The sequence below is a fragment of the Hemitrygon akajei genome, chromosome 6 (assembly GCF_048418815.1).
Source record: "Hemitrygon akajei chromosome 6, sHemAka1.3, whole genome shotgun sequence".
Taxonomy (NCBI): Eukaryota; Metazoa; Chordata; class Chondrichthyes; order Myliobatiformes; family Dasyatidae; genus Hemitrygon; species Hemitrygon akajei.
The window spans coordinates 69433171-69449298 of NC_133129.1; the positions used below are offsets into that span (position 1 = coordinate 69433171).

Genomic DNA, 16128 nt, shown 5'->3' on the forward strand with positions numbered 1-16128 from the left:
TATCGTTGTCTAGGGGATAATGTATTGTCCGATGGAAATATAAAAGTCACTCAAGTTCATTCAAGCTGCAGCTTTTGGTTGGAGAGAGAGACGGATTAAAACTCGCCCATTCCTTTTATGATGTCAATCCTTCGAGAGTCGTTGGGGCTGATTTCTCCTTTGTTGTTAGCTAAAGCCGCTCTTCTGTGGCAAGGCCCACCAATTCCGAGGCAAATGGAAAAGGACGCACGTGGCTTTCCACCGGCTTTCGCTATTACGCTGTTACAGGATTTCTAGCGTTTCTTCTGGTGTGTCTGAGGGGCTGTTCCCACAGACCCTTTTTTATCCCCACTCACGGGGTCTCAGATGTCAATCAGGGTGGAATGATGCCATCCCCCAACCAGCCCACGTTGCCTGAGGGCTTCCACGAAGCACAGTACTCAATACACAATTCCGTCTCCAAGAGACAATGGCCGTTTCCCGTAACTTTGTATTGTCGAGGGGCCAAGACATTCCAAACATCTCTCTCTCATTTCCTGGGTCTCCTGACCTGAATTAATAGCGATCTTGCAATTCTCAAAAAGGAGGGGGCTGCTTTGGGACCCTTCGGCCCCTCAGAGTTGGGTACAGGCGTAACACCACTCTCTGAGTAAAGAAATTTATTCATTATTCTGATGGATGCTGTCTGGTCCCAGTTTCTTAAGAAATGTATATCTTTCCCATCTATGTCAAGATCTTGAAGCATTTCCAGGAGATCTTGGTGTTTGACAATGTCAAAAGCTTTTGCATAGTCAATGAAAAATAGGTAGATGGCTTTTTGAACCTGGATAGCTCGTTCACAGATCATCCGTAGCATGAAAATTGCATTTCTGGTTCCAGTGTTTTCCACAAAGCTGCATTGTTCTTTACTGATTTCTGGTTTTATACAGCGTCTTGCTCTCATCGTGATTACTCTGAGAATAATTTCTGCCACATGACTCATCAGGCTTATTGTATGATGCAACTCATATTCCTTGGCTCCCTCTTTCTTTGGAAGTGTGATGAATACTGATTTACTTAAATCATCAGGTATTTCCCCATGATCATAGATTTAATTTGCTATTTCCGTTATTTTCTCTATTCCAAAATCTTCTAAGGCCAGTATCATTTCAACAGTGATGTTGTCTGGACCAGTTGCTCTGTTATATTTTGTTTTATTTATGGCTGTTCGAATTTCTGATTTTAGAATGTTAGGTCCTTCAAGATTCTTCTTTATGTTCCGTTTTTCTCCTCTTTGGTCTTCAAAAAGTTCTTTTATATATTCTGTCCATCTGTTTAGGATTTCCTCTTTGCTCATAATTAAGTTGTCGTCTTTTGCCTTTGTGCTTCCACTTGCTGAGCAAGGTAATTTCCCCGTTAGTTCTTTAATCTACTGTGCATCATTTTTGTTGCAGAGTTATATGTTTGTAGCAATTCTATCTCTGAGTATTTCTCATCTAGCCATTTGCCTTTAGCCTCTCTGCATTTTCTTTTTATTGTCTTATGAAGTTGTTTGTATTCCTTGCTGTCTCTTGGTTTGATGGTCTGTTTTTGTTGCGTCAGTTCTATTATATCTTCAATTATCCATTTCTTCTTACTTTTCCGCTCTTTTCATGGGATGGTTTCTTTTGCAGCTTCAATCATGGATTCCTTCAGTATGTCCCAGGAAGATTTGCCTCCTTCATCCTGCAGCAATTGAAAACTTTAGTTCCTTTTTGAACTGAAATTTGTTCATCACCTTTATAAAGAAAGAGAAAGAAAACAGGAAATAATAGAGCCATGAGCCTAGCATTTGTCTGTGGGAAATAATTAATAGCTAAATACTGTGAAAAGTTCCTACTGATTAAAAACAGCCAGGATAGGTTTGCAAAGGGCACATCATTCATGCTAAATGTAATTGATTTTTCTTTTGAACAATAGTGGACAGGAACAGGAATGTATGTTATTTATATGGACTTCCAGAAGGAGTTCTAATAAATCCCTCGTAAGAGATTGTTAGCTGAGCTTGAAGGTCATGAAGTTCAGGCAAATTATTGATCCAACTGAGGAAATGAACTGAATGGTGTAGGACAAAAACTAGGCCTAATAGACAAGTATTCTAATGATCAGGATATGGATAATTGCATTTTGTAAATAATGTGTTAGGGCTTGCAGGCACAGAGTACTTTCTAATGACTTTGATGATGCAAGAAAGAACATGTAACCAAGTTTGCTGTTGACACATAGATTGCCAGCATTTTATAAGTAGTAGAGATGAAAGCATAAAATTAGAGAAAACTATTATAGAGACTGAATGACTGGACAAAACAATGACAATATGTCTAAAAATTATAGAACAGAGCAATCTTTATTTCATGAAGAACTATAAACGATGCTCCAAGAGAATAAGGAGTCATTATACACAGAGTATCTGAATATTGTATGGGCCCAGAAAGCAATAAAAAGTTGAATAAAATATTGACATTTAACTATAAATGACTAGAGTACCGAAAGGGAGAAGGAGCCTATGGTGCAACCATACTGTTAAGACCACAATTGGTATATCATGAGCAGTACTGGGCATCAGGTTTTGAATAGGATGCAAAAACCTCAGTTGGAGTTCAACAAAGATATACATGAATGTAACCTGAGCTCACTGCTGTAATTCCAAGGAGCAAGTGCAGACGTGAGGACTTCGTTCCCTGGAATTTGTGTTTTTCGAGTTATCAAGGGGAACTGCTGCTTTCTGGCAAATCTGTAAGGGGAGGAACTTAATCTAAAGTTTAAAACAAGACTTTACAGGTATGAGGTGGAAAAGATAACATGGCTCAATGGCTTTTTTCCACACAGTGTAACTATTCTACAATTTTTTGAAATTTGTATCTCTCTTTGACATGCAGCATCGATCAACTTGTTCATTTTATAGATAAATTTGAAGATATTAAAAATAAAGTTATTAAGAGATGTATGGCAAAACCAATTACGTGGATTCTGGTTAATTAAGACACATCAGATATTTTGATCTGACCGAGGAAATGAACCGAATGTTGGTTGGACAAAGACGAGGCAATCAGTACATGCCTAGTTCTAGTCAATACATTTTGGCCCAATTAAGTGGCTGGCCTAATTAGCCAAAGTTTCATGGAAATAGTTAAAAAGGTATAAAAAAGACAAACCGAGTAACAAGCTGTGTACTTGAATGAAATACAAAACAAATTAGAACACCTCCAACACCACAAAACTGTGTATATTAGTTAATAGTTATCAATAGAGGAATTCATCCAGCATATTCTTTTTATTGATTATCAATGAACAAAATTAGTGCCGATATGGACTGTTTTTATACAATGCTTTTGATTATTGCATCCTCCAAATCTTCATTTTCATTGTAACATTCAAGATGATTGTTGATAACATGAAATTCTTCATAGTTTCTAACTTGCTGAGGTGATGAAATTGTTTAATTTTCACTTCCAGCCATTTCTGGCATCTCTAAGCCTGAATGCTCAAAACCACAGTGAGCGAAACGGTTCAGAATGCTTATTTCTCGCCAACTATCAGTGTCAAAAATCACTACTTTTTGAATACAAACACATGTAACTGACGCTGTTTAAAAACTAATTGCTCTAGAAATGGTGTAGAGTCGAACGACCACACAAGTGCACACAGCTGACACTACTTAAAAACTGTTCATCAACAGTCTGCTGTCCCAATTAAGTGCCATAGTGTCTCAGGTAAACAAATATTATCCCAGCAATTTTCTTGATTTTTGTTTTTTAAGAGTTGTTCCAAATCAGTGGTTGCCCCAAATAATCAAAGGTCCAATTCACTGGAATCCACTGTATATGGCCATACTTTCATTGAGTGGTGGGCAGGCTCGGAGAACTAAATGATCTCCTTCCATTTCTCTGTATTACAACTATGATAAATGGATTATGAATTGTTTCTACCTAGAGTGATAGAAAGACTATTCTGCAGTATGGTTATCAGAATCCCAATGCACCAGTATCAGTCCCAGAAGTTTCTCGAAATGCTCCAAAGTGACAGATCTATGTTCCACGTGCACTGGTGTGTGGCATTTGGCATAGCCCAAGAAAAATCAGATACAATTGCTCCCTATTTAATAATTTGGTTATTGTGATGTTAACAGTTGCTATGGCCACAAGCATACCAAGGACCAATAAGCATTAGTCACCACAGACCAATGACAATATTGGAAATAGTTATGTTAAGGTTAAGTGAACCAGATGTCAGCAACTTTGATAATGTCAAATAAGGCTTATGAAAAAGCTACATTTCTTAAGAAAATAGAAAATGAGAGCAGGGATAGGCTATAAGTTGCTTTGAGGTTGCTATAGTATTTGATCAGTTCATAGCTATTCTGTAGTTTATTTTATTACAGTTGAGAAGTGCAAGGTCTATACTGTTGCTTATGCTGAGGTTTGAGTTTTAGGCATGTTGGGGGAGCTTTTTTTTTGCTGATTAGTATCTACCTTCACTGGTCTTATCTGAAAGCCTCATTACCTTTTCCTAGTCATAGAAATACATGTTCTTCAGGAGGTTCTCTGATTCTCACCAATTTTTATCAATGCACCATAGAAAGCATCCTATCCAGATGCATCATTAACTGCAATCATTAGCACAGCTCAGCACATTGCAAAACTCAGCTTTCACTCCACGGAGTCTATCTGCTTTTCTCACCGCCTTGGCAAAGCAGACCGCATAACTGAAGATCGTGCCCAGCCTGGCCGTTCTCTCTTCTCCTCCTTCCCAGCAGGCAAAGATACAAAACACTGAAAACACATTTCACCAGGCTCAAAGACAGCTTTTACTCCACTTTTATAAGGATACTGAATGATGAGATGGATTCTTGTCCTAATAATCAACCTCATTATGACCTTGCACCTTATTGTCTTCCAGCAATGTACTGTCTTTGTGAATTTAATGCTTTATACTGTATTTGGGTTATTTTACCTTGTACTACTTCAATGCACTGTTACAATGAATAGATATCTATGAACAATATGCAATACAAGATTTTAACTGCACCCTGGTAAAAATGACAATACTCAGCCACTTTATTGGTAATGTCTTATGAATTCTTCAATAAACAAGTTCTTCTCTTTAGTGAACAGAGGAGAAGCATTCCTTTAAGATCTCACCTATAACCTTCAGCTCCATGCATGGATTTTCCCTATTGTTCCTGCTCCATTCACTTGCCTTTAATATATTAACAAAATTCTTGGTGATCTCCATAATCTTTCAATGCCAGAGAAAATTTGTGCTCAATTTTGCCTTCCTCATTTGTTAAATATCCCTGTACTTTTGATACTTCTGTCAGACCATCCTTGTTTTTGGTTCTGCTGCATGCTTTCTTTTATTTTGCTTCATCCAATCCCCCCGACATGCCTCAACTTCTCTACAGGTGTTGTCCTTAACTCACTACTGCACGTTGACCTCAAATTGCCACTTCCATTTGTCGGGTGTAGACTAAATCTTATTTTGCCGAGAAGCTGACCCTGTGGTTTCAGTCTCTAAGGCTGATGTGAGAGCATCCTTCAAAATGGTGAACCACAGAAAGCATCCAGCCCAGATAGGGTACCTAGCTGAGTTCTAAAGAACTGCACTGATCAGCTGGCTGGAGTGTTCATCAGTATCTTTAACCTCTCGCTTTGCCAGTCTGAGGTACCCACCTACTTCAAGCAGGTTTCTCTCTGGACTCTCAGTGCCTGAGAAAAACGCGGTAACCTGCCTCGATGTCTAGCATCCATTTGCACTTGCATCCACAGTGATGAAGTGTTTTGATGTGTTGGTGATGAAACACATCAACTCCTGCCTGAGAAGCGACTTGGATCCGCTCCAATTAGCCTACTGGCAGAACATGTCCATAGAAGAAGCCATTCCATTGGCTCTTTACTCAACCCTGGGACGTCTGGACAGCAAAGGTGCATACATCAGGATGTACTTTATCGACCACAACTTGGCATTCAATACTATCATCCCCTCAAAACTAATCAATAAGCTTCAAGAGCTTGGCCTCAATACCTCCTTGCAAAATCGGATCCTCAATTTCCTCACTTGCAGACCCCAATCAGTTCCCATTGGCAATAACACCTCCTCGATGATCTCCATCAGCACAGGTGCACCACAAGGCTGTGTGCTTAGCCCCCTGGTCTACTTGCTTTACACCTATGACTGTGTGGCTAAGCACAGTTTCAATGCCATATTTAAGTTTGTTTATGACACTACTGTAATTGACAAAGACCATAAGACATAGGAGCACCATTCAGCCCATCGAATCTGCTCTGCCATTCCATCATGGCTGATCCTGGATTCCATTCAAACTCTTGCACCTGCCTTCTTGCCATATCCTTTGATACCCTGACTGATCAGGAAACGATTAACTTTCGCCCTAAAATATACCCATGGACTTGGCCTCCATTGCAATCTGTGGCAGAAGGTTGCCCCTCAATTTTGAGTTCTGGATACCCCCACCATAGAAAACATCTTCTCCACATCCACCTTAAATAGTCCTTTCAACATTCAGTAGGTTTCAGTGAGGCCTAAAGCTGCCAAACGCTCCTCATATGTTAACCCCTTCATGCCCAGAATCATTCTCGTGAACCTCCTCTGGACTCTCTGTAATGTCAACACATCCATTCTGAAATATTGGGCCCAAAACCATTGACAATACTCCAGGTGCAGCCTGACTAGTGTCTTATAAAGGCTCAGCATTATCTTCTTGCTTTTATATTCTATTCCTCTTGAAATAAATGCCAACATTGCATTTACCTTCTTTACAACAGACTCTACCTGTAAATTAGCCTTCTGGGAGCCTTGTACGAGGACTCCTAAGTCACTCTGCACCTCTGGTGTTTGAACCTTCTCCCCATTTAGATAGTAGTCCACACTATTGTTCCTTTTACCAAAATGCATTATTGTACATTTCCTTACACTGTATTGCATCTGCCATTTTTTGCCCATTCTTCGATTGTCTAAGTCCTGCTGCAATCGCATCACTTCCTCAGCACTACCTACCCCTCCACCTATCTTCATATCATCCACAAAATTTGCCACAAGGTCATCAATTTCATTATTCAAATCATTGACAAACAATGTGACAAAGGTGGTGATGGATCAGCATATAGGAAGCATATTGAAAATCTGGCTGAGTGGTGACACAACAACAACCTCTCACTCAATGTCAGCAAGACCAAGGAGCTGATTATTGACTTCAGGAGAGGAAATTGGAGGCCCATGAGCCATTGGGGGGATCAGAGGTGGAGATAGTTAGCAATTTTCAATCCCCGGTGTTATAATTTCAAAGGAGTTGGCCTGGCCCAGCTCATAAGCGTTATGAAGGAAGCACAGCAGCACCTTTACTTCCTTAGAAGTTTGCGAAGGTTCAGCATTACATTTAAATCATTTCTACATGTATCATTGATACATTTCTATAGATGTGTGGTGGAACAAGTTATAAAAAGTAGTGGATACAGCCAGATCTACCACGGGTTAAGCCATCTCTGCCACCGAGCAGGTCTTCACAGAGCACTATTACTGGAAAACAGCATCCATTATCAGGGATCCCAACCACCCAGTGATGCACCATCAATAACTCTCGGAGACGGGAGGCAAACGACAGGCTTTTATTAGCTGCAAGAAACGACCACACAACATCCTGGAGACTGGGGGGGGGGGGGGGGGGGAAGCAGTTGAGCAGTTCCTCCAACCACCTTTATACAGGGGTCTGTGTGAGGAGCCACAGGAGCAGTCAGCAGAGGGGCGTGTCCAGACAGGTATACCCAGGTTCAGGGACAGATATTACCCTCAACCATCAGGCTCTTGAACCAGAGGGGATAACTTCACTCAACTTCACCTGCCCTATCACTGAACTGTTCCAACAACCTATGAGCTCACTTTCAAGGACTCTTCATCTCATGTTTATGATATTCATTGCTTATTCATTTATTATTATTTCTTTTGTATTTGCACTATTTGTTGTACTTTGCATTTCGGTTGTTCTTTTGTCCTGAAGGGTGTGGTCTGTCATTGATTCTATTATGGTTCTTAGATCTACTGATTATGCCCACTCCAAAATGGAGCTCATATATGTACTTTGATAATGAATTTACTTTGAACTTTGAAGCTGTACAGTTACAATTTTCCCCCGGAATGTTGACTAGCAGGCAAAAGCATCTGATTCAAGATCGTTTGAATAACACAGAGGTTCATTTATATCATTTACTTCTGGGTAAATTACAAGCTCCCGCCAGTGGTTGGGAGCTTGAATACTTCCTCCTTAGTGCTAATATCCTGGATAGTGTTGAGCCTTGAATGGGAGAGCGGTTTTAAATCAGCATTTTCTGTGTGCTCCTCGTGTCCTGTGAGATGGAATCGGATCTCTTAACCCTGGGTCGAGGAAGAGAGCTGGGGTCTGTCTAACGAGGACTGAACAAAGAGAAGGCGTGCGGCTGGGTCCAGTGGTGGAGGGACGGCGTCCGGCCGCGGCCAGTTCCGAGTCCGGGGAGCGGAGGGCGGTGGCGGTGGCGGTGTCCAGGGAGGGGCGGAGTTGGCCGCAATCGCTCGGGGAAAGGGGGAAGGGCGAAGGGCGGAGGGCGGCAGTGTGACGCTCAATGAGCGAGGCGAGAGCCGAGCCAGAGCGCAGACACGGGGGTTGTGTGGTAGCGCACGGAGCGCGTCGGATCACGTCCCCGGGGATTCTTGGCGAGAGAGTGAGAAGCGGATACAATGGCGGTGCTGGACCTGGCTCTTCAGGGCCTCTCCATTTTCGGACTGATCCTCTTCATCATCCTGTGGCTTATGCACTTCATGTCCATCATCTACGGGTAAGACTGGGCCTCAGGGCCTGGGGTGGGGGCTGCTCTCTGGCTGTTGAGGCGCGGGGGGTGTTCCCATCTCTCCCCTTTGGCTGCATGGGCCGAGGGCCTCTTTTCACCCATTAATGATACACCAACATAGTTTGCTTGGGGCCTACTGCGAATGTGGGCCACTTTAACTCTTTAATTTATTGTTTCCATCCCTTTTGTGTGAAGAGAACCCCCTTCCTTTGGATGAGGGTGTCAAGGACACATGTTCTATATATTTATCAACTCCTATCTTTCTCTAAAGCTATTCTATCGGTAGTCTTTTTAAAGGAAGCCGGGTCTCATCGAGAGTACGTTGGTCATTTTAAATAAATCATTTTTACATCGGTCTTTTTTAAAATCGTATTTTCATTCCTTTACGTTTGAACTAGGTATTTTCCTTGAATTGTATAAACTAATATTTGGAAAGATCGTGAAATTAAGAAAACCGTGGGGGGTTTTAAAATTCTTCCATTACTTCCGCCCGTGTTTTGCATAATATGTAATTGACCGGTTTTAATATATTATGTTTCAGAAGATCCATTGTATGTGCAACCAGTTAAAAGAACGGTCAAAAGTTTTTATAATTTTCCGAGATAATTTGGTTGTATTTAAATCGTCTTTACTATAGTTCAGATTATCCGAAGTAACTGAATAAACATAAACTGTCTTATGTGTGGTAGTAATATTACGATGGGAATGATACAAAGCAGTTCTCCCTCCCCCAGTCCAACTCCATCATATAGCAAACAAGAGAAAATCTACATTTGTTGAAAATCCAAGCAACATACAAAATACTGGAGGAACTCAGCAGGTCAGGTGGCATCAATGGAGAAGAATATAGTCCATGTTTCTTTTTCCCATGGCGTTCTGTCCTCCCCTGTCAGATTCCCCCTTCTCCAGCCCTATATCTCTTACACCAATCAACTTCCCAGCTCTTTACTTCACCTGTCCCCCACTCCTAGTTTCACCCATCACCTTGTGTTTCTTCTTCCCCTCCCAACTCTCTTAGCCTGACTCCTTGTCTTTTTTTCTCTAGTCCAGATGAAGGGTCTTGGCTCAAATTGTGGACTGTACTCTTTTCTATAGATGCTGCCTGGCCTGCTGAGTTCCTCCAGCATTTTGTGTGTTCCATCATATAGTAGTTATTTTTCCGGTTATTCTCTCCAATAATGTTAATGGAAACATATCGTGTAGTCTTGACATGGAGTTCATGTGTTTCCCAAAAGTTATGTTAAATCAATTTTATTAAAAGATTTTGTTTGTAATTCCAAGATGAGGCCGGGATTCTGAGTGTTGATAGTGGAAGTGATATTTTATTTTTGACCCCATACGACTCCCCTCCCCCACATCCACAAGGGTAGATAATACATTCTCAGGCAGTCTTTAAATAGTTTGGGAATCTTTAGTGTCTTCAGTTTTATGCAGTCATGTTTCCAAAAATTACCACAAGATGTAATTTTTTTTTCCCTAGGATAAAATTGTTTGGTCAACAATATAGCTGATCATGTTGGATATTGTCCAATTGAATAACTTTGTGAGATTTGACAGCTAGCCAACATAATCCAAAAGTTGACTAATGTGCAGGTAGGGGCTGTAGAGTAGAGAGGAATTGATACCTACAAGAAAGGAAGGGAATGGTGGGCTCTGTATTTGGTTCTCAATAAGGGGTGTACTATAACAACTCTTTATTATATTTGCATTTCAAAACTTACTTTAGGCAATTCTTCACTCCAAACTCTGGAATTTGCTCCCCTTATATTCAAAATGGAATTTCGACCACGACCAACTGCAGTTGAAATGCCACAAAGATTACTTTAAATTTCTATCAGCCTTCTCTGATAGGGAACCTGCTAAGGGCTCGGAAAAAGACTGCATCTGCCTTTTATACTTTGCTGGTAGAGTCACTCAAAGCCACCTCTTTGAAAGTCTGAAAATAGACTCACCAATTATAATGCTGCAATAGTTATTAGAGCTCGTTTAATGGCAAAAATCTGGCAGAAATGGAGAGAGACTATTAATTTTCAAAAGGATATTGGTACATAGGGTAAAATTCTGAAACAGTTGATGTGAGAATATTGTTATTTTCAGTGTGCATGAAGATTTTATTGACTTTGCCACAGAAAGTCACTGAGTGATTTTTAAAATTTTGAATAACCATAGAACAGATACTACACTGAACAGGCCTTATAGTTTTAGCCCGAGGTGTTATGTCAATTTTGATGCCATTTTAAACTGAAGACCCTCCGGTGAGTCACTTGTATTCCTCCACACTCAAGCAATGAAAAATAACTTTCTGTTAGCTCTCTTAATTTCTTCTTGTATTATTTTATGGATCATAATCATAATCTAGTTCCTTCCATATCTCAGAACTTCTCACTATTTATTTTCTTTCTCCTGTCAAAGTGAACATTTTCATGCTTTCCCATATTATACTCTTATTTGACAGAACTTTGCCCTGTCAGTTAGCTATCTATGCTCTTTTGTAACCTCATAATGTCTTCACAACTTACTTTCTTGTCTATATTCACATTTTTTGCCTTCCACAGATTACTATATCAATGGTTTCAAAAATTGAAGCCCCACTACTGAACTTTCATTATGTCTTACCAATTGGAATAAGACAACATTTGCCTCTGTCCGTTTAGCCCAATTGTCTTCTTTCCACATCAGTATTTTCTCTCCTACACATGGAATTCTTATTTTCCTCAAGTTGTTGACATGCCACTAATTTTTCAAAGAACTCCAGTAAATTGATCAAACATGATTTTCCTTTCACAAAACCGTGTTGACTTTGACACTTTGAATTTTTCTAAATGCCTTGTTCTGCAAATGCTAAATTGTTTAACAATTTTGCTATGTATTCTTGTCAGTTCATGTTAGCTAGATCTGTTTTCATGCCATCACAATTGTTTTGACTTAAGTTTAAAATATTAGTGTCGGCAACTTTCTCCCTCAATGAATGTAAATCTTGGCAAGTTAAATACTTCAGGACGTGGCATTAAATTTCAGATAACTAGTTTTTATGTGAAATGGCTAATATATAAAAAAAACAAATAGACCCGCATAAAACTGCAGATGCTTCATCCTTCTATTTTGCATCATCTGGGCACAATCTACATGTTGTGCTGGAAGTATGTTTCCTTTACCCAGAGGCACATTTCTTCCATTGGCCCTCGACACTTTTAATAGGGAGCAGATGACTGCATATGGGCGTATGTGTATTCCAAAATTTGTACAGCAATTCTCAAACCTTAAAACCATCTACTTGAAACAGACTCCTGATTTGTACTCCTTTGGCCATCCTAAAAATTCACTCACTCCACTGTTGGTGCATATGTGTACCATCTACACATGTGTACCATGTGTCACTCTCTGGTTACTGTACTGCTTTTAACCTTCAGCTCTAAAAGTTAGACAGTAGGCAAACAGAATTATATCAGGTTGCACGCATTCTAGCTTGGAAATATCCTTTATTGCCACAGGGTCTAAATCCTGAAACCTTCTCTCCAAAGACAATAATGGGTTTACTTCAGAAGGAATATAGTGACTCATGATGGCAGCTCACCACCACTTTCAAAATGACAAGTAGGGCTGAACAATAACTGCTGGCATTGTAGCTGATGCCCAGGTTATGAAAGGAGCTTTCAAAGTGAATTTAATGCAGAAAGGTTTCACCAAGCTGAACAATCGGTCATAACTCTATGGTGCAGACAGGACCTTAAATGGCTACTGCCAGCTTTTTCTTAAAATTTCAGCTGTAGAAAAGTACTTTTTCTTATGTTGCATCATAGATCTATATACCTGATGTAGTTATTTAAAATATCAAGTCATCTGGCTTAAAAAATTAAGGATGGGATCATCCACCATCAGAGGAGGTCTTAAAATTGTACAGTAGTTTAGTTGTCACGGGTTGGTAATTCAGAAGCCTGAAGCAAAGGATGAGAGCTTGAATTCCATCACAAAATATATGGAATGTAGTTAGATAAATAATAGAACTTTAAAAAAACACTTGTATTAGCAATAGTGATAATGGAACACATTGTTTTAATGCTTTGTAGAAATGAAATATGTTATGCTTACTTGAGTCTGGTACACAGGCAACCTGCAGACCTACAAGTATAGGAATGACATTGAATCTCAAATGTCTTTCATACTTGCTAGTATGCCCATGTCCTATGGATAAAGTATGCACCTAAAAATTACACAGATTTTCACAGTGCATTTACTCATCTAATGAAAAATCAGATGTTGTTATTCTGTTCTGAGTTTATTATATTTCATACTTAAAACTTCTCTTTGTAGTCTTAATAATTAGTTGAATGTTGTCGTCACTGTTTAACTTGAGATACTTGAAAGGGCCTAATTTAACATCACATTTACAGCTAGTGTTTAGAAAGTTTTAATTGGCAGTGTTCAAAAAATAATTGAAGCATTCTTTTTGATTAGGCAAGATTCTGAATTCACTTATTGAGAAAGAGATTCACTTACTGTGCTTTCTTGCTTAGCTTTTTTGGTGCATTTTCTTGAGTGTGGGCTGGAATAGCTGAAGAACCAATTTACTCTATATTCTCTGAGGGTACCTATGTTGAATATTGGCATCAATCCAATATTCACAACCAGTCTTCAAGTTGCTGCAGAATACCACAGCTGTCCTTTTAAAATGACGTGCATTTTGACTTGGAATGAATGAAATCATGAGAGCTTTAATAACATCTGTTTTATTTAAAAAAATATTTTGTGCTCAAATTCTTTCTGCAGAATCTTGCCTCATTAAGACATTAATTGGATCTCATTTGGATTAATTTTGAAAGTACTGGTTGAAGAGTGCTAAGAAATTTGTGAAAGAACTGCTGGAGGAACTCAGTAAACCAAACAGCATATGTGGAGGCAAAAGGAGTGGGGAGTAGGAAGATAAAGACAGAGACTTGGATGGAATGTTGAGGCAAATAAGGGAGAGATGTGCTGAGCTTGTGGCAGGAGGAGAAATTACAAACAAGTGTGGCATTTATGGTTGTAAGTGAAAATGCCAGGAGTAGAATAGGATGGGCAGATCAGGGAGTTGTGGAGAGAGAGTGGTGCTTGAGGAAAGCAGAAAGGTGTGAAGGGGAGTGGAAGATGTGATAGGAAGTATGATCGCATTGCAGCTGCCAAAAATGGTATTGGTTGATATTTTGGATGCAGAAGCTAGTGTGGATAGAGGTGAGGACTAAGGGAACTCTGTCAGGATATCAGTGCAGGCATTCATTTTGCTGGCAGCATTCTTGCTGGTGAAGCGAAACATAAGAATATTGACCATTTAGGTTTGGATACATATAGCAGGCTTAAAGGTATTCTGAAGCAATGGTATATAGGACATCCTAGGTAACACAGGTTCCATTGTTATAGATGTTCAGAAGTTAGAAAATATACAGAAACCACCGCAGTATTTTAATGAAGTTGCATCAATAACAAGAACACTTTCTTAAAGTGGAGTGCAAAAAAAACCTAGTTATGTTCACAGGAACAAGCATGTGTATGTTAGTCTTTTGAATTTAATGATATGGGAGTTCCCTTGTGTATATACAGTTGTACATAAGTCAAGTGTTCTTAACCTATAAAGAGTGTGTATGAAGTTTCAAAAGGGGTTCCTGTTACGTGTTTCATTTTTGTAAGTCATCACATTTTCAACTATATACTCAGTGGCCACTTTATTAGGTACAGAAGTAGAATTCAGTATGGTCTGCTGCTGTAGCCCATCCACTTCAACATTTCACATGTTTGTTCAGAGATGCTGTTCTGCACACTGCTGTGACGGATGGTTCTTTGAGTTACATTGCCTTCCTGTCAGCTTGAACAAGTCTGGTCATTCCCTGTCATTAACAAGGCATTTTTGCCCACAGGATGTCTTTTTGTTTTTTTGCACTATTCTCTGTAAACTGTAAAGACTGTTAGCATGAAAGTCCCAGGAAATCAGCTGAGATGCTTAAACCACTCTATTGGGCACCAACATTCATTCCACGGTCAGTCATTTAGATCATATTTCTTCCCCATTCTAATGTTTGATCTGAACAACAACTGAATTTCCTGACCATGTCTGTCTGCTTTTATGCATTGAGTTGTTGCCACACAATTGGCAGTTTAGATATTTATATTGGGTATGAGCAGGTGTCCCTAATAAAGTGGTTTTTGAGTGCATACTTCAAATTACCATACGCTAGGTTAACTGCTATCCATGGGCAATGGGAAACGTCTGCTGCATAAAAAATGTTTTTAAAAAATTTCTGTACATCACACAATATGTATAAATCTTTAAATAAGTTGCTTAACTATATGTTATCTCCTTATCCTTTTAAGTAAAAGCTGTTTTACACTGCAATTCTATACTCTAAATTGTAGTAATGTAAGTATAGCAGAAATAAATGAATGTATTTATTACATGGCACCAGATCTTCAGAGCATGTTGATAATTATCTGTTTACAACTGTATTGCCCTTAAGCATAAAGATAAAATATTATTTTCATGCATTATTTTTACAACGCTTGAAATATGATTTACATTTTGGGTATTTTCTGCACTTGCTTAATATCCTTAGATATTTTTGCTTGTTTATGGGAAATCTGAATGTATAAATACCAGAAAAACAAAAATTGATTGTACACTTGCTTCCATATGGCATGGTGATAGGAGACACGAGCATATGCTGTAAGATTTTTAAAAACTAATAAAGTGTTTAGGAGAAATTTATCAATTAAAAGCAGAATTTAATTGATAATGACTTGGCACGCAGTGAGTTTTTATTTTCCGGTTTCTTTTGTGTTCATTTTTTGCTAAAGAAATGTATGTGAGAATTTTGTTTTAAAAGTTCTAAATATAATCCAGTACATCGCAGAATGAACTTCCATGAGCATTTTGGTGTGCTTTTAGGCTGTTGGTGCTGTGGGGTTATGCTATAAAATGACACATTCAGCATTTTACTTTACACTGCCTGGGAAGGAAATCTATCTAGTGTTTGGGATATATTGTGTCATTCTGCTGCTTTGGAATTTAGTTTCAAATGAGTATGGTTGAATATAACGTAAAACCAATCATTTGTTACCTAGAAAATCTCAAGTTTTTTGGGGGGGGTGGGGGAAGCACTTTGCTGAGCAAGCATTGCTTGACACCTCCAACTGGTGCAGTATACGGTTGCAAAAAATAATCTGGCTGCCTGCGGTTACTGTAAAACAGTGAATGTCAAATATGCTAGTCTCATTCAAAATAAATGCAGTTGGTGCATATGGAGCATTAATATTTTAGAAATTGAAA

General features: G+C 39.2%; 1 protein-coding gene across 1 annotated transcript in view; it reads left to right on the top strand.

Annotated features, from left to right (window-relative positions):
- The first annotated feature begins 8539 nt into the window (after window positions 1-8539).
- The window catches only part of ugcg (UDP-glucose ceramide glucosyltransferase), a 52553-nt gene continuing 44964 nt past the window's right edge, over window positions 8540-16128 (top strand). The window contains exon 1 of the mRNA XM_073048599.1: window positions 8540-8822. Coding sequence (XP_072904700.1) covers window positions 8725-8822 — 98 coding nt within the window. The 5' untranslated portion in view covers window positions 8540-8724. The remainder of the gene's footprint in view (window positions 8823-16128) is intronic.